General features: G+C 36.3%; 2 protein-coding genes across 2 annotated transcripts; both read left to right on the top strand.

Annotated features, from left to right (window-relative positions):
* The first annotated feature begins 1,620 nt into the window (after positions 1-1,620).
* On the top strand, positions 1,621-2,464 carry LOC144901716 (olfactomedin-4-like). The gene is made up of 4 exons (XM_078796334.1): positions 1,621-1,674; positions 1,752-1,925; positions 1,991-2,203; positions 2,327-2,464. Exons 1-4 carry the CDS (start codon positions 1,621-1,623, stop codon positions 2,462-2,464), a joined length of 579 nt encoding a protein of 192 aa, XP_078652460.1.
* A 4,142-nt stretch (positions 2,465-6,606) lies between these two features.
* Positions 6,607-16,075, top strand: LOC131140230 (alcohol dehydrogenase 1-like). The gene is made up of 9 exons (XM_078796317.1): positions 6,607-6,753; positions 8,324-8,425; positions 9,978-10,119; positions 11,000-11,087; positions 12,339-12,558; positions 13,759-14,022; positions 15,273-15,405; positions 15,514-15,652; positions 15,738-16,075. Exons 1-9 carry the CDS (start codon positions 6,736-6,738, stop codon positions 15,769-15,771), a joined length of 1,140 nt encoding a protein of 379 aa, XP_078652443.1. The 5' UTR covers positions 6,607-6,735; the 3' UTR covers positions 15,772-16,075.
* The last annotated feature ends 797 nt before the right edge of the window (positions 16,076-16,872 follow it).

Genomic DNA, 16,872 nt, shown 5'->3' on the forward strand with positions numbered 1-16,872 from the left:
ACTCACATTCATACCTATGGACAATTTGGAGTCGCTAATTAACCTAGCATGTTTTTGGAATGTTGTAGGAAACCGTAGTACCCGGAGAAAACCCACCCATCCAAGGGGAGAACATGCAAATTCGAGGGTGGAATTGAACCCTGGTCTCCTAGCTGTGAGGTCTGCGTGCTAACCACTCATCCGCCATGCAGCCCATATTTGCATATTAACAATAATTCATGGTTCCATTTATCACAGTGAGTCTTCCAGGTCCTGATGCAGCAAAACAGTCTCAGACCATCACACTACCACCACCATATTTTACTGTTGGAATAATGTTCATTCATTTTCTACCGCTTATCCCCAGGAGGGTCGTCATTGGCTGTCTTCGGGCGAGAGGCGGGATACACCCTGGACTGGTGGCCAGCCAATCACAGGGCACATATAGACAAACAACCATTCACACTCACATTCATACCTATGGACAATTTGGAGTCGCTAATTAACCTAGCATGTTTTTGGAATGTTGTAGGAAACCGGAGTACCCGGAGAAAACCCACCCATGTACGAGGAGAACATGCAAACTCCACACAGAGATGGCCGAGGGTGGAATTGAACCCTGGTCTCCTAGCTGTGAGGTCTTCTTGCTAACCACTCATCTGCCATGCAGCCCATATTTCCATATTAACAATAATTCATGGTTCCATTTATCACAGTGAGTCTTCCAGGTCCTGATGCAGCAAAACAGTCCCAGACCATCACACTACCACCACCATATTTTACTGTTGGAATAATGTTCATTCATTTTCTACTGCTTATCCTCATGAGGGTCGTCACTGGCTGTCTTGGGGCGAGAGGCGGGGTACACCCTGGACTGGTGGCCAGCCAATCACAGGGCACATATAGACAAACAACCATTCACACTCACATTCATACCTATGGACAATTTGGAGTCGCTAATTAACCTAGCATGTTTTTTGGGGGGAATTTAGGAGTAAGCCGGAGTACCTGAAGTAAACCCACGCATGCACGGGTAGAACATGTGGAATTGAACTCCAGTCTTTCAGCTGTGAGACCTGCGTGCTAACCACTCGACCACTGTGCAACTGAGTAAAACGTGTTTTCCACAAATACGGCTTAATGTTTTTTGACATACAGTATACTTGTACGGATTTTAGTGAAATGCTGTCCGTTAACATTTTGAGTCGCTAATTAACCTAGCATGTTTTTGGAATGTGGTAGGAAACCGGAGTACCCGGAGAAAACCCACGCATGCACGGGGAGAACATGCAAACTCCACACAGAGACGGCCGAGGGTGGAATTTGAACCCTGGTCTCCTAGCTAGGTGAGGCCTGCGCGCTAACCACTCGACCGCCGTGCAGCCCAGTTCCGAGTTCATGTCAATCAAATTCCAAAGCCGTATACACAATGGGAAGCTAACCAGGTGTTGGATACACCCAACCATCGGTATGCATATCCGTGGATGAACTTCCTGTTTGCTGAAGATAGCATTGTTTGAGCGAACAATGCTGTGAACAAGGACAGGTGTGACATCCTGCAAGACTTTGAGAAGGGCTAAATGAGCTCATATATAAGCTCATCAGCATCCTGACAGCAACAAGACCTAAGTGGCTGACAGAATGATTGACAAATTTTATTTCTTCGCTCTGCTGAGCTCCACGCTGACCTTGGGGGTACGTTTATGACTCAAATTATCGTTTTTGTTCATGTTTACATTTTGAACCACATCTAATCTTGTGTCGTTTTTTAGCGTTTGAGCCCCTTTAGTGAACTGGGTGCTGACATGATGGCAGGAAACGACGGTGCGAACTCCTGCAGCTGTGATGCCTTCTTGCCGAGTTCTACCTTCCCTCTGAAAGATCTAGCAATGGTGGACGAGACAGCTGAGCAGATCTCCATCAAGTTGGAGACGGAAACGGGAAAGGTAATCGATTAGAAGCAAAGTATCTACAGATAAATAATATTTAATCTGATTTTACTCGATTTCAGATGGAAGACTATGAGAGTAAGATGGCAAAATACGCAGAAAATATTACGGAGTTGACAACGGAAATCGAGATATTGGAGAAGAAACCCAATAGCAGCAGTGACGCTACCTTGGAGGTTCTGGAGGTGAAGATTAAACAAGTGGAGGCTCTGATTAAAGATCTTCAGCGTTCCTTCAAAAACTCCACCGCTGTCTTTGAGTCTCTTCACCGAGAGGTAAGTCCCCAAATGTGGACTGACATTTGGCCCGCGGGCCACGTGTTTGAGACCCCTGGTCTACCATGTCAAAGCGAAATATTTGAATCTGTGGGAAATAAAAATGGCTACTTCATTGCACAGGTCACGGTAATGACCGGGAACCTAGACCAGCTGGAGAAGACCCATGACAAGAATCAAGTTCTTGTAACACGTCGGGAGTACATCAAGATCCAAATGGAGCTCGAGGAATGCAAGAAACGTCACCAGGAGCTCCGTTAATAATACAAAGTTTGATGTAAAACAGCATTTTGTGGTCACCTTAAATTTGTTTCATCTGAAATTAATTGTGAAATTCATCCATCACTAGGGTATGCTGGAGCCTATCCCAGCAGACTTTGCATATAAATTACCAATTTTGGATAATGGCTCTCACTGTGGTTGGCTGGAGTCCCAAAGCTTTGGAAAATGCTTTACATATAACCATTTCCAGACTGATAACTCTGAATTAATCTCAGTTAACTTATATGGAGGGTGGTTAGCACGCAGGCCACACAGCTATGAGACCCGAGTTCAATTCCACCCTCGGCCAGCTCCAGCACCCCCCGCGACCCTCGTGATGATAACGATAACCATGATTTAGATGGAGACTGCACGGTGGTAGAGTGGTTAGCATGCAGGGCACACAGCTAGGAGACCCGAGTTCAATTCCACCCTCTGCCATTTCTGTGTGGAGTTTGCGTGGGTTTTCTCCGGGTACTCCGGTTTCTTCCCACAAGACAGCCGGTGACGACCCTTGTGAGGATAATGTTCATTAATGAACATTATTCCAACAGTAAAATATGGTGGTGGTAGTGTGATGGTCTGGGACTGTTTCGCTGCATCAGAACCTGGAAGACTCACTGTGATAAATGGAACCATGAATTATTGTTAATATGCAAATATGGGCTGCATGGCGGTCGAGTGGTTAGCGCGCAGACCTCACAGCTAGGAGACCAGGGTTCAATTCCACCCTCGGTTCCATATCTCTGTGTGGAGTTTGCATGTTCTCCCCGTGCATGCGTGGGTTTTTTATCCGGGTACTCCGGTTTCCTCCCACATTCCAAAAACATGCTAGGTTAATTAGCGACTCCAAATTGTCCATAGGTATGAATGTGAGTGTGAATGGTTGTTTGTCTATATGTGCCCTGTGATTGGCTGGCCACCAATTGGCCACCACATGTGGATAAACTATCAGTTGTTTCTCTGAGGCTGTTTGCTTTTTATGATCTATTGTTTTTTAAGGCTAACAGGGTGATGTTTTATTGATGTTGTGATATCATAGTCGATTATATTATGATCGATGATAAGCATAATAGGAGATGATGGCACAACAATTGAGTGAGTGGAGGCAAGAGATTAACAACATGAAGAAGTAGTAATTCCTCATCATGCTTGATGATGCTCACCTGATACATCTTCTTAATGTTAGAGGGAACAACCATTTCCATCATTTGCCAGCAGATGTCAGTAGAGAACAAAACAGACAATTGAGGCTCCACCAGACTCAAAGGGATGGGAGGAAATAAGATCTCTTCCAAATACATTCCTGAGTTATTACTGTGCGGAATGTGTGGGAAGACATTCCTGCTTCCTCCACATGTTGGGTAGGTTAAGTTTGATCAGCTCCAGTCGCAGATTTGTGGCAAACGGAGCAGAATGGAGCCAATCACAGGGCACATATAGACAAACAACCATTCACACTCACATTCATACCTATGGACAATTTGGAGTTGCTAATTAACCTAGCAGGTTTTTTTGGAATGTGGGAGGAAACCGGAGTACCCGGAGAAAACCCACGCATGAAAAAGTGATTGCACTTCCTGTTCAAATATGAGGTAACTGAGATTAATTGAGAATTATCAGTCTGGAAATAGTTATAAAGCATTTTCCAAAGTTTTGGGACTCCAGCCAACCACAGTGAGAGCCATTATCTAAAATTGGCAAAAACTATAAATAGTATAAACTATAAATTATAAACTAAATAATGCCACAGGAATGCAAAGATTCCTAGACTGGACTTTCGCAACACTCTTTAAGCAAAATAAAAAGCTTTGGGACTCCAGCCAACCACAGTGAGAGCCATTATCCAAAATTGGCAAAAACAAGGAACATTAGTGAAGCTTCCCAAGAGTAATCAGCCAACCAAAAACCCACATATACACAGGGAGAACATGTAGATGGCCGAGGGTGGAATCGAACATGGGTGTCCTAGCTGTGTGGCCTGCACACTAACCACTCGACCAACGCGCAGCCACAGATTCTTAATACAGTTGAAAATCCAGCATTTTGAGAAATGCTGCAAACGTTTCACAGACCAAATTTCCTGTGAGAAAATTCCACATTCCACAAACACCAATTCCACAACCTGACACCATGACATATTTTTTTCAGATGACCGAGGGTGGAATCGAACTCGGGTGTCCTTGCTGTGTGGCCTGCACACTAACCACTCGACCAACGCGCAGCCACAGATTCTTAATACAGGCAAAAATCCAGCATTTCGAGAAATGCTGCAAACGTTTCACAGACCGAATTGCCTGTGAGAAAATTCCACAAACACCAAATCCACAACCTGATACCATGACATATTTTTTTTCAGATGGCCAAGGGTGCAATCGAACTCGGGTGTCCTTGCTGCGTGGCCTGCACACTAACCACTTGTCCACCGTGCAGCCACAGATTCTTAATACAGGTAAAAATCCAGCATTTCGAGAAATGCTGCAAACGTTTCACAGACCGAATTTCCCGTGAGAAAATTCCACAAACACCAATTCCACAACCTGACACCATGACATATTTTTTTCAGATGACCGAGGGTGGAATCGAACTCGGGTGTCCTTGCTGTGTGGCCTGCACACTAACCACTCGTCCGCGCAGCCACAGATTCTTAATACAGGCAAAAATCCAGCATTTCGAGAAATGCTGCAAACGTTTCACAGACCGAATTGCCTGTGAGAAAATTCCACAAACACCAATTCCACAACCAGACACCATGACATATTTTTTTCAGATGACCGAGGGTGGAATCGAACTCGGGTGTCCTTGCTGTGTGGCCTGCACACTAACCACTCTCCAACGTGCAGCCACAGATTCTTAATACAGGCAAAAATCCAGCATTTCGAGAAATGCTGCAAATGTTTCACAGACCGAATTGCCTGTGAGAAAATTCCACAAACACCAAATCCACAACCTGACACCATGACATATTTTTTTCAGATGACCGAGGGTGGAATCGAACTCGGGTGTCCTTGCTGTGTGGCCTGCACACTAACCACTCGACCAACGAGCAGCCACAGATTCTTAATACAGGCAAAAATCCAGCATTTCGAGAAATGCTGCAAACGTTTCACAGACCGAATTGCCTGTGAGAAAATTCCACAAACACCAAATCCACAACCTGATACCATGACATATGTTTTTTTAGATGGCCGAGGGTGGAATCGAACTCGGGTGTCCTTGCTGCATGGCCTGCACACTAACCACTTGACCACCGTGCAGCCACAGATTCTTAATACAGTTGAAAATCCAGCATTTCGAGAAATGCTGCAAACGTTTCACAGACCGAATTGCCTGTGAGAAAATTCCACAAACACCAATTCCACAACCTGACACCATGACATATTTTTTTCAGATGACCGAGGGTGGAATCGAACTCGGGTGTCCTTGCTGTGTGGCCTGCACACTAACCACTCTCCAACGTGCAGCCACAGATTCTTAATACAGGCAAAAATCCAGCATTTCGAGAAATGCTGCAAACGTTTCACAGACCGAATTGCCTGTGAGAAAATTCCACAAACACCAAATCCACAACCTGACACCATGACATATTTTTTTCAGATGACCGAGGGTGGAATCGAACTCGGGTGTCCTTGCTGTGTGGCCTGCACACTAACCACTCGACCAACGCGCACCCACAGATTCTTAATACAGGCAAAAATCCAGCATTTCGAGAAATGCTGCAAACGTTTCACAGACCGAATTGCCTGTGAGAAAATTCCACAAACACCAAATCCACAACCTGATACCATGACATATTTTTTTTCAGATGGCCGGGGTGGAATCGAACTCGGTGTCCTTGCTGTGTGGCCTGCACACTAACCACTCAACCAACGTACAGCCACAGATTCTTAATACAGTTGAAAATCCAGCATTTCGGGAAATGCTGCAAACGTTTCACAGACCGAATTGCCAGCACAACACTACGGTTCATCTACAGATGTTCCTGTATCTCTCGAAACCGTTCACTGATGTGTCAAAAGTACATTTTTTCCGACATAAATTGTCACTTTTCCCAAAATGTCATTTCTGTTCCAAGAAATTGGACTCCGTAGTCGTAAGCCACTTATTCTCCACTCCCCCCCCCCCCCCCCCCAGAGTGTGAAGCGACGCCCATTGTGTTGTTATAAACCGACGATAAAAAGTCAAGGATTTCCTCCACGAGATCAGCCAGCAGCTGCAGCCTTGTTTCACACGTCTCCTCCCTCCTTCCTGAAAACAACATTCCGGTGAAAATGGCCACAGCCGGTAAGGTAAGTGACTTAGTCGTGGAAAGTGAAAAAAATACCGTAAACCCACTCGGATCCTGGGGTGTCGTTCATGATAATGTATGGCAGGAATATTTAATATAGCGTGGATGAGCTTTAAGGTTGGAGACTTCTGGGATTAAAGTCGGAATACTTCATCACGCTACTCAAGCGCAAGTAGTACTACGAGTGTACTTTTTTTTTTATTGTACGCTTGTTATGTAAAGGACAAACCCTGTCCCGTTTCTTTTCCCTGTTCCTTTCCCTGTTGCCACCTTTGAACCCGTGATATCAGTTTAAGTGTATTTGCTAGCTTGCGTCCATACAGTACATCATTTAATTATCTTGGCCGCTAATCAATGATTGACTTGGCCAGCGCGCTAACCACTCATCCACTGTGCAGCTTCCATTTAAATTATTTTTGGAATGTTGGAGGAAACCGGAGTACCCGTAGAAAACCCGAGGAGAACATGCTAACTCCACACAGAGATAGCCGAGGGTGGAATTGAACCCTGGTCTCCTAGCTGTGAGGTCTGCGCGCTAACCACCCCTCCGCCATGCAGCCTATATTTGCATATTAACAATAATTCATGGTTCCATTTATCACAGTGAGTCTTCCAGGTCCTGATGGCGCAAAACAGTCCCAGACCATCACACTACCACCACCATATTTTACTGTTGGAATAATGTTCATTCATTTTCTACCGCTTATCCTCACGACGGTCATCACCAGCTGTCTTGTGGGAAGAATGTAGGAAGAAACCGGAGTACAAGGAGAAAACCCACGCAAATTCTACCGAATGACCGACGGTGGAATTGAACTCAGGTCTCCTAGCTGTGAGGTCTGCGCGCTAACCACTCCTCCGCCATGCAGCCCATATTTGCATATTCACAATAATTCATGGTTCCATTTATCACAGTGAGTCTTCCAGGTCCTGATGCAGCAAAACAGTCCCAGACCATCACACTACCACCGCCATATTTTACTGTTGGAATAATGTTCATTCATTTTCTTCCGCTTATCCTCACGAGGGTTGTCACCAGCTGTCTTGTGGGAAGAATGTGGGAAGAAACCGGAGTACAAGGAGAAAACCCACGCAAATTCCACCGAATGACCGACGGTGGAATTGAACTCAGGTCTCCTAGCTGTGTGGCCTGCGTGCTAACCACTCGATCACCGTGCAGCCTCCATATAAATCATTCATTCATTTTCTACGGCTTATCATCATGAGGGTCGCGGGGGGGTGCTGGAGCTGGCCGAGTGTGGAATTGAACTCGGGTCACCTAGCTGTGTGGCCTGCGTGCTAACCACCCTCCATAAGGTTACTGAGATTAATTCAGAGTTATCAGTCTGGAAATGGTTATAAAGCATTTTCCAAAGCTTTGGGACTCCAGCCAACCACAGTGAGAGCCATTATGCACGGGAAGACAGAGGAACCGAGGATGGAATAGAACTCGGGTCTCCTAGCTGTGATGCCTGAACGCTAACCACTCGACCACCGTGCAGCTGCATCTAACCAAATACCAAAATATATCTGCTAGAGAGTTTAGTGGATTTGTTGTTGTTGTTGTAAAGGTGATCAAGTGCAAGGCAGCAGTGGCCTGGGAGCCAAAAAAGCCTCTGGTGATTGAGGAGATTGAGGTGGAACCACCGCAAGCTAACGAGGTCCGCGTAAAGGTGAGACATTGAGAAGTGTTCTGTACTCAATGTGAAATTCATATACATTTTATTATAAAACGGCTGAAAGTGTATTTTTCCAAAAATTGTGCTAACAAACAAACTATGGTTAAAAGACATAACTCTGCTTTGTAAATACTATAGAATCTTGTACGCTACTTTCCACATAGATTTTTTTAAATTTTTTTTATAGATTTTTTAAATTTTTTTATAGATTTTTAAATTTTTTTAATAGATTTTTAAATTTTTTTTATAGATTTTTAATTTTTTTTATAGATTTTTAATTTTTTTTTATAGATTTTAAAAATTTTTTTATAGATTTGTTTATTTTTATTTTTTTACAAAAAAATCTAAAATTTAAAACATTATTGCTTTTTAATCAAATGTAAAATTCTTTTAATGTTTTATAGATTTTTTATTTTTATTTTTACAAAAAAATCTAAAATTTTAAACATTATTGTTTTTTAATCAAATGTAAAATCCTTTTAATTTTTATTTATTTTTTTTATTTTTACAAAAAAATCTAAAATTTTAAATGTTATTGCTTTTTAATCAAATGTAAAATCATTTTAATTTTTTATAGATTTTTTTTGTTACAAAAATCTAAAATTTTAAACATTATTGCTTTTTAATCAAATGTAAAATCCTTTTAATTTTTATTTATTTTTTTTATTTTTTTTTTTTACAAAAAAATCTAAAATTTTAAATGTTATTGCTTTTTAATCAAATGTAAAATCATTTTAATTTTTTATAGATTTTTTTTTATTTTGTTACAAAAAATCTAAAATTTTAAACATTATTGCTTTTTAATGAAATGTAAAATCCTTTTAATTTTTATAGATTTATTTATTTATTATTATTTATTAAATCTAAAATTTTAAACATGATTGCTTTTTAATCAAACATAAAATCCTTTTAATTTTTTATAGATTTTTTTTCCAAAAAAATCTAAAATTTTAAACATTGCTTTTTAATCAAATGTAAAACCCTTTAAAGTTTTTGTAGATTTTTTTATTTTTATTTTTTACAAAAAAATTTAAAATTTTAAACATCATTACTTTTTAATCAAATGTAAAATCCTTTTCATGTTTTATAGATTTATTTTATTTTTGTACAAAAAAAATCTAAAATATTAAACATTATTGCTTTTTAATCAAATGTAAAATCCTTTACATTTTTTATAAATTGTTTTATTTTTTTTTTTTTTTACAAAAAAATCTAAAATTTTAAACATTATTGCTTTTTAATCAAATGTAAAACCCTTTCAATTCTTTATAGATTTTTTAATTTTTTTTTACAAAAAAATCTAAAATTTTAAACATTGCTTTTTAATCAAATGTAAAACCCTTTTCATGTTTTATAGATTTTTTTTATTTTTATATTTGTACAAAAAAATCTAACATTTTAAACATTATTGTTTTTTAATCAAATGTAAAATCCTTTAAATTTTTTATAAATAGTTTTTTTTTGTTTTTTTTTTTACAAAAAAAATCTAAAATTTTAATCGTTATTGCTTTTTAATCAAATGTAATATCCTTTTTCATCGGAGCAGATTGTGGCGACCGGTCTCTGCCGCACCGACCTCTTCTACCTGTATGAGACCGACAATATGGAGCTCTTCCCGATGGTCCTTGGCCATGAAGGAGCAGGCATCGTGGAGAGCGTTGGTCCCGGAGTCACCGAATTTCAACCAGGTTTAGATTTTTTTATTTTTTTATTTTTTTTTAAATCTAAAATTTTATCACAAATCACAAATTTTATATAATAGAGCAAAAGCAGGCTAATAAGCAGGCCAATAAGCAAGCTAATCAGAAGAAGAAGAATGATAATAATAATAATGGCTGAAGCCCCCCTAAAATGTTCTTAGCCCCCCCTAAATAATTTGAGATTTTTTAATAGATTTTTTATAGTTTTTTATAGAGTTTTTTTTATAGATTTTTTAAATAAGATTTTTTTTTTTTACAAAAAAAATCTTACATTTTATCACAAATCACAAATTTTATATAATAGAGCAAAAGCAGGCTAATAAGCAGGCCAATAAGCAAGCTAATCAGAAGAATAATAATGATGATAGGAATAATAATGGCTGAAGCCCCCCTAAAATGTTCATAAGTCCCCCTAAATAATTTGAGATTTTTTAGTAGATTTTTAAAAAAAAATTATAGATTTTTTTATTTTTATTTTTTTTTTACAAAAAAATCTAAAATTTTATCACAAATCAGAAATTTTATATAATAGGGCAAAAGCAGGCTAATAAGCAGGCCAATAAGCAAGCTAATCAGAAGTAGAATAATGATAATAATAATAATGGCTGAAGTCCCCCTAAAATGTTCATAACCCCCTAAATAATTTTATATTTTTTTATTGATATAAAAAAAATTATTGATTTCTTTGTACAAAAAAATCTCTGACAAATTTCATATAATAGGACAAAAGCAGGCTAATAAGCAAGCTAATAAGCAGACTAATACGAGCCTACTACTAATAATGAGAATAAGAATAATGATGATAGTAATAATAATAGGCTTATTAATAATATAATAATGATTATTATATCATTGATAACTGTTTTAGGTGACAAAGTGATCCCCCTCATCATCTCCCAGTGCAGTGAATGTCGCTTCTGCAAGAGTCCAAAGACCAACCAGTGTGAGAAAGCATGGTGAGCACCTTTAACAGCATCAACCTTCTACCTGCTTTTACTCCACCCCCCCCCCGCCCCGCCCCCCCACACCCTTCAGCTGGAGGTTCATTAACGTTAAAGACCTTTAGCACATTAACGATTTAGGATTGCACTCACTCGCCGGCCACACCATTAGGTTCACATATGCTGAATGTGTTGTAGAGTAATACCTGTTTAATTCGACTATGTAAGATTCCTTATTTATGAATGGAATATTTGCAGTTTATAAAGCAGTTTATGACCTTTTCAATACAGATTCCTTATTTATAAATGGAATGTTTGCACAGCTAAATCAGCTTATGGCCTTTTAAACACAGTTTTTCACATTATTAGAGCCCTCCAGACGTGAAATAGCACCCCTATAGTCACTTTTACGCTCAATGCTCCCAATATATATAATTATGTAAATATATATAATTATATATATTTATATATTATTATATATATTATGTTATGACAAACAAAAAATAGTAAAGTTGTAATTTTCGGGGAATAGAATAAAAACAAAAATTCCAAAAATAATTTTTTGGGAGATTCTTTTTAGAAAAGACTTCTCATAACTTCTTAGCGTACAAATTTACAAAATTTCCAAGTGGCCCTTGCATCCACTCAGTATTTTATTTATTTATTTATTTATTTATTTATTTATTTATTTATTTATTTATTTATTTATTTATTTATTTATTTATTTATTTATTTATTTATTTATTTCCTTTTGCAAAATTTCTAAGTGGCCCTTGCATCCACTCATTATTTATTTATTTATTTAAAAAATATATATTTATATATATTATTATATTATATTATATTATTATATATTATTTATTATATTATTATTATATATAATAATATTATATATTATTATTATATATTATTATTATATTATTGATCTATATTATACTATATAATATATATAATATTATATATAGAGTCAAGTCCAAATATTTAGTTGTTGTAATCTAATGAGAAAATTAGGTTGCGGAAAAAGTCTTTATAATCTTAATAATATTATATATATAATAAATATATATAATATGTATATATTAAAATAAAATAAATATATAATAATATATTATAAAAATAATATATTATGAAAAAATATATAATAATTCTCAATAAATCATGCTGTTTGTGTGGCGACCATTACCAATACCAGTACCAGTACCAGATACTAGATACCAGTACCAGATACCAGTACCACGTCTACCCTGCCTCTCACCCCCATTTTAGGGATATTGTTCCTCACAATGTGAATCGAGCGCCTGCCTCCAAACTAAACTGCAAAGGAAAGAAGTTGCTGCAGTTTATGGGAATCAGTACCTTCTCGGAGTACAGCGTGGTCAATCAGATCGCTCTCACCAAGGTTGACCCTGACGCCCCTTTGGATAAAGTCTGCCTCCTCGGCTGCGGGATTTGCACGGGATTTGGAGCCGCAGTCAATGATGCTAAGGTAAGGGAACTGTCGTTCCAAATTCACCTGGTAGTGCTAATAAAATGGGATGGATTGAGTAAGGAAATCAAACAATGCACAACGATGAGCCAATTCAAGAAACAATACAAGCAGTTGATGTTTGCTAAATACAAGGATGAAGAGTCTTGAACCAGTCATGATGTGCTATATATATCACTATATTGACACTTACTATGGTACCCATTATGGCATTGGATGCTCATATCACCGAGTACTTCGGTACATAGCAAAAGAAAAAAGAAAAAAGAAAAAAAAAAAACTTAAACTATATAAGGAAAGCAGGAAGTGAACAAATGTAACAGTTACTGATTGTAAAAGTACCAGATGGAGGGGTAGGATTTAATAAGCTTTGCTTCTTCCTACTCCTTTTGGACATGTGGAACTGTGAACTGATTATGGGATGCATTCAATTGTAATCTGATGCATGTTCAAATGAAATTAAACCTTTAAAAAAAATGTAAATAAAAAAAATTAAAAAACACATTTTAAAAAATTATTAAAAAAATAAAATAACTTAAATTATATGTATCATTATATGTTGAAATAAATTAAACCATTAAAAAAATGTATAAAAAAAATTAAAAACACATTTAAAAAAAAACAACAAAACTTAATTTATATTAGGAAAGCAGGAAGTGAACAAATGTAACAATTACTGATTGTAAAAGTACCAGATGGAGGGGTAGGATTTAATAAGCTTTGCTTCTTCCTACTCCTTTTGGACATGTGGAACTGGGAACTGATTATGTGGTGCATTCAATTGTAATCTGATGCATGTTCAAATGAAATTAAACCATTAAAAAATGTAAATAAAAAAAATTAAAAACACATTAAAAAAAATTATTAAAAAAATAAAATAACTTAAATTATATGTATCATTATATGTTGAAATAAAATAAAATCATTAAAAAAATTAATTAAAAAAATTAAAAACACATTTTTAAAAAAACATCAAAACTTAAATTATATTAGGAAAGCAGGAAGTGAACAAATGTAATAATTACTGATTGTAAAAGTACCAGATGGAGGGGTAGGATTTAATAAGACTCCTTTTGGACATGTGGAACTGTGAACTGATTATGTGGTGCATTCAATTGTAATCTGATGCATGTTCAAATGAAATTAAACCATTACCATTACCATTACCAGCATTACCAAATAACGTATTCTTTATTTCAGGTTGAACCGGGTTCTACGTGTGCCGTGTTTGGCCTGGGTGCGGTGGGCTTGGCTGCCATTATGGGTTGTAAATATTCTGGTGCCAAGAGGATCATCGCTGTCGACATCAACGCGGCCAAGTTTGACAAGGCCAAGGAGTTTGGAGCCACTGACTTTGTCAACCCGAAGGATCACAACAACAAAACCATCAGTCGAGTGCTGGCTGAGATGACCAACGGTGGAGTCGACTACTCCATAGAGTGTGTTGGGAATGTGGAACTCATGGTAGGGATTCGGGAATGTTGACTTTATTAACCCTTTGATAGCCTATTTGTCTTGTTAGGACTCACACTATGGCGCCATTGTGTTTTGTAGTCCAGAAGTCGTTGTTTTGTAGGCATGTTTCAGAAAAAAGGCAACAAATAGACAAAACTAAAAAAAAAAAACATAAATCAGAATATTGAAACTCCTATTATTCAGTATCAATATCACTTGGACCAGAAAATACTGTCTAAAAAATAAAAATAAAAATGGGATCTTGGGAGAAAAAATTACTAAAATAACATAATATTATGTGGGCAAACATCATTTTAGTCGCATGAAGTTTAAATATTACAAAAAACAAAAAAAAAACATCATTTTGTAGCATAAAGTTTAAATATTACAAAAAATATATATATTACAAAAAAAAAAATTTTAAGTCGTACCATGAAAAAAAAAGAACAACATTGTGAGTTTTGGAAAATTTGTTTGCAAAAAAAAGTCATTTTCCGAGAATAAAGAAAATGTTTTGGGAATAAGTCATAGTTACGAAGGGAAAAAAAATGTCAGAAATGTAAAAAAAAATGTTGTAATTTTATGACAATAATCAAAACATCAAGCGATAAAAAAGTTGTATTATAATGAGGAAAAAAAGGGTCGCAATTTTACAAGAATAAACTCGTAATATTACCAGGATAAATAATGTAATTTTAGTCGCAGAGGGTAGAAAAAAAATTGTGTTATGAAAAATAAAAATAAAAATAAAAATAAAAATAAAAATAAAAATAAAAATAAAAATAAAAATAAAAATAAAAATAAAAATAAAGTTGGAAAGCAGGAAGTGAACAAATAAAAAAATGTGTTATGAAAAATAAAATAAAATAAAAATTAAATTAAAAATAAATAAATAAAGTTGGAAAGCAGGAAATGAACAAATAAAAAATGTGTTATGAAAAACAAAAATAAATAAAAGTAAAAGTAAAAGTAAAAGTAAAAGTAAAAGTAAAAGTAAAAGTAAAAGTAAAAATAAAAATAAATAAAGTTGGAAAGCAGGAAGTGAACAAATAAAGTTGCAATTTTGGGGGAATAGAATAAAAATAAAAATTACTAAAAAAAATTCTAAAATGACTCAGACATATTCTGAAAAACAAAAAAACGCAGCTTGTTTTTTTGTTTTTAAAGCCCAAAGCCGTGCTTCCATTCCGGAGTTTTTTTTCCATCAATGTTAAAACGGAGTTAAAGTACTGATCCACAATATGTGTGTTGTTTCCTAGCGCCATGCGTTGGAGTCCTGTTTGCAAGGCTGGGGCGTAAGCGTGATTGTGGGTTGGACCGACAAGTACGATGTTTCTGTTCGTCCCGGTGAGCTCATTGCGGGCCGCACGTGGAAAGGTTCCGTGTTTGGAGGTGAATTTGCCTAAATGCACTTCCTACTTTTCTACTAGTCCACGGTCTACTGCAGAACAGCTGGAACACATCTGGTTGATACCATATAAACATTGTTTTGCTCCTCAGGTTTTAAGGGTAAGGATGGTGTGGCTGAGATGGTAAGAGCCTACCTGGATAAGAAGGTGAAGATAGATGAGTTCATAACTCATAAGATGCCTTTGGACCACATCAATGAAGCTATCACATTGCTGCAGGAAGGCAAAAGGTAGCGCTACTACAACATACTAGTACAAACTGACAACTAATACTGTACTACGTATATATTCATATTTTTTATTTTTATTCCACAGCATCCGAACGGTCTTGAGTGCTCATCCACATTAAGTCAACGTAATTGGTTTGAATACCTTCTCAAAGTTCACTATGTATGTATCAGTATACAACACATTGGAGCCTATCACAGCTGTCTTACACCCTGGACTGGTGGCCAGCCAATCACAGGGCACATATAGACAAACAACCATTCACACTCACATTCATACCTATGGACAATTTGGAGTCGCTAATTAACCTAGCATGTTTTTTTTTTTGGAATGTGGGAGGAGACGGCCGAGGGTGGAATTGAACTCGGGTCTCCTAGCTGTGAGGCCAGCACACTAACCACTCGTACACCGTGCAGCCCATAAATAAAAATGAGCTCCATAATTTTGCTGGCCTATATATATATATATATATATATATATATATATGTATATATATGTATATAGAGAGGCCAGTAAAATTCTGAAAATTATGAAAAAAATATGAAAAAAAATCAAAATGAACTCCATATATATATAAATGAACTCCAAAATGAACTCCATAATTTTGCTGGCCTCTATATATATATATATATGTATATAGAGAGGCCAGCAAAATTCTGAAAATTATGAAATTATGAAAAAAATTATGAAAAAAATCAAAATGAACTCCATATATATATAAATGAACTCCATAATTTTGCTGGCCTCTATATATATATATATATATATATATATATATATATATATATATATATATATGTGTGTGTATATATATAGAGGCCAGCAAAATTCTGAAAATTATGAAATTATGAAAAAAATTATGAAAAAAAAATCAAAATGAACTCCATAATTTTGCTGGCCTCTATATATATATATATATATATATATATATATATACACACAGAGGCCAGCAAAATTATGGAGTTCATTTTGGAGTTCATTTATATATATATGGAGTTCATTTTGATTTTTTTTCATATTTTTTTCATAATTTCATAATTTTCAGAATTTTGCTGGCCTCTCTCTCTCTCTCTCTCTCTCTCTCTATATATATATATATATATATATACATACATACATACATACATACAGAGGCCAGCAAAATTATGAAAATTATGAAATTCTGAAAAAAATTATGAAAAAAAATCAAATTAACTCCATAATTTTGCTGAGCTCTATATAT

Source organism: Doryrhamphus excisus, linkage group LG14, assembly GCF_037039965.1.
Source record: "Doryrhamphus excisus strain RoL-2023G ecotype Guam linkage group LG14, RoL_Dexc_Guam_v1.1, whole genome shotgun sequence".
Classification (NCBI taxonomy): Eukaryota; Metazoa; Chordata; class Actinopteri; order Syngnathiformes; family Syngnathidae; genus Doryrhamphus; species Doryrhamphus excisus.

Coding starts and splice junctions, on each gene's coding strand:
- LOC131140230 (XM_078796317.1), top strand. Junction 10,120..10,999: donor AGTCACCGAATTTCAACCAG/GTTTAGATTTTT, acceptor TAACTGTTTTAG/GTGACAAAGTGATCCCCCTC. Junction 11,088..12,338: donor AACCAGTGTGAGAAAGCATG/GTGAGCACCTTT, acceptor CCCCCATTTTAG/GGATATTGTTCCTCACAATG.
- LOC144901716 (XM_078796334.1), top strand. CDS start 1,621: ATGATTGACAAATTTTATTTCTTCGCTCTGCTGAGCTCCACGCTGACC. Junction 1,926..1,990: donor TGGAGACGGAAACGGGAAAG/GTAATCGATTAG, acceptor ACTCGATTTCAG/ATGGAAGACTATGAGAGTAA. Junction 2,204..2,326: donor TTGAGTCTCTTCACCGAGAG/GTAAGTCCCCAA, acceptor TTCATTGCACAG/GTCACGGTAATGACCGGGAA.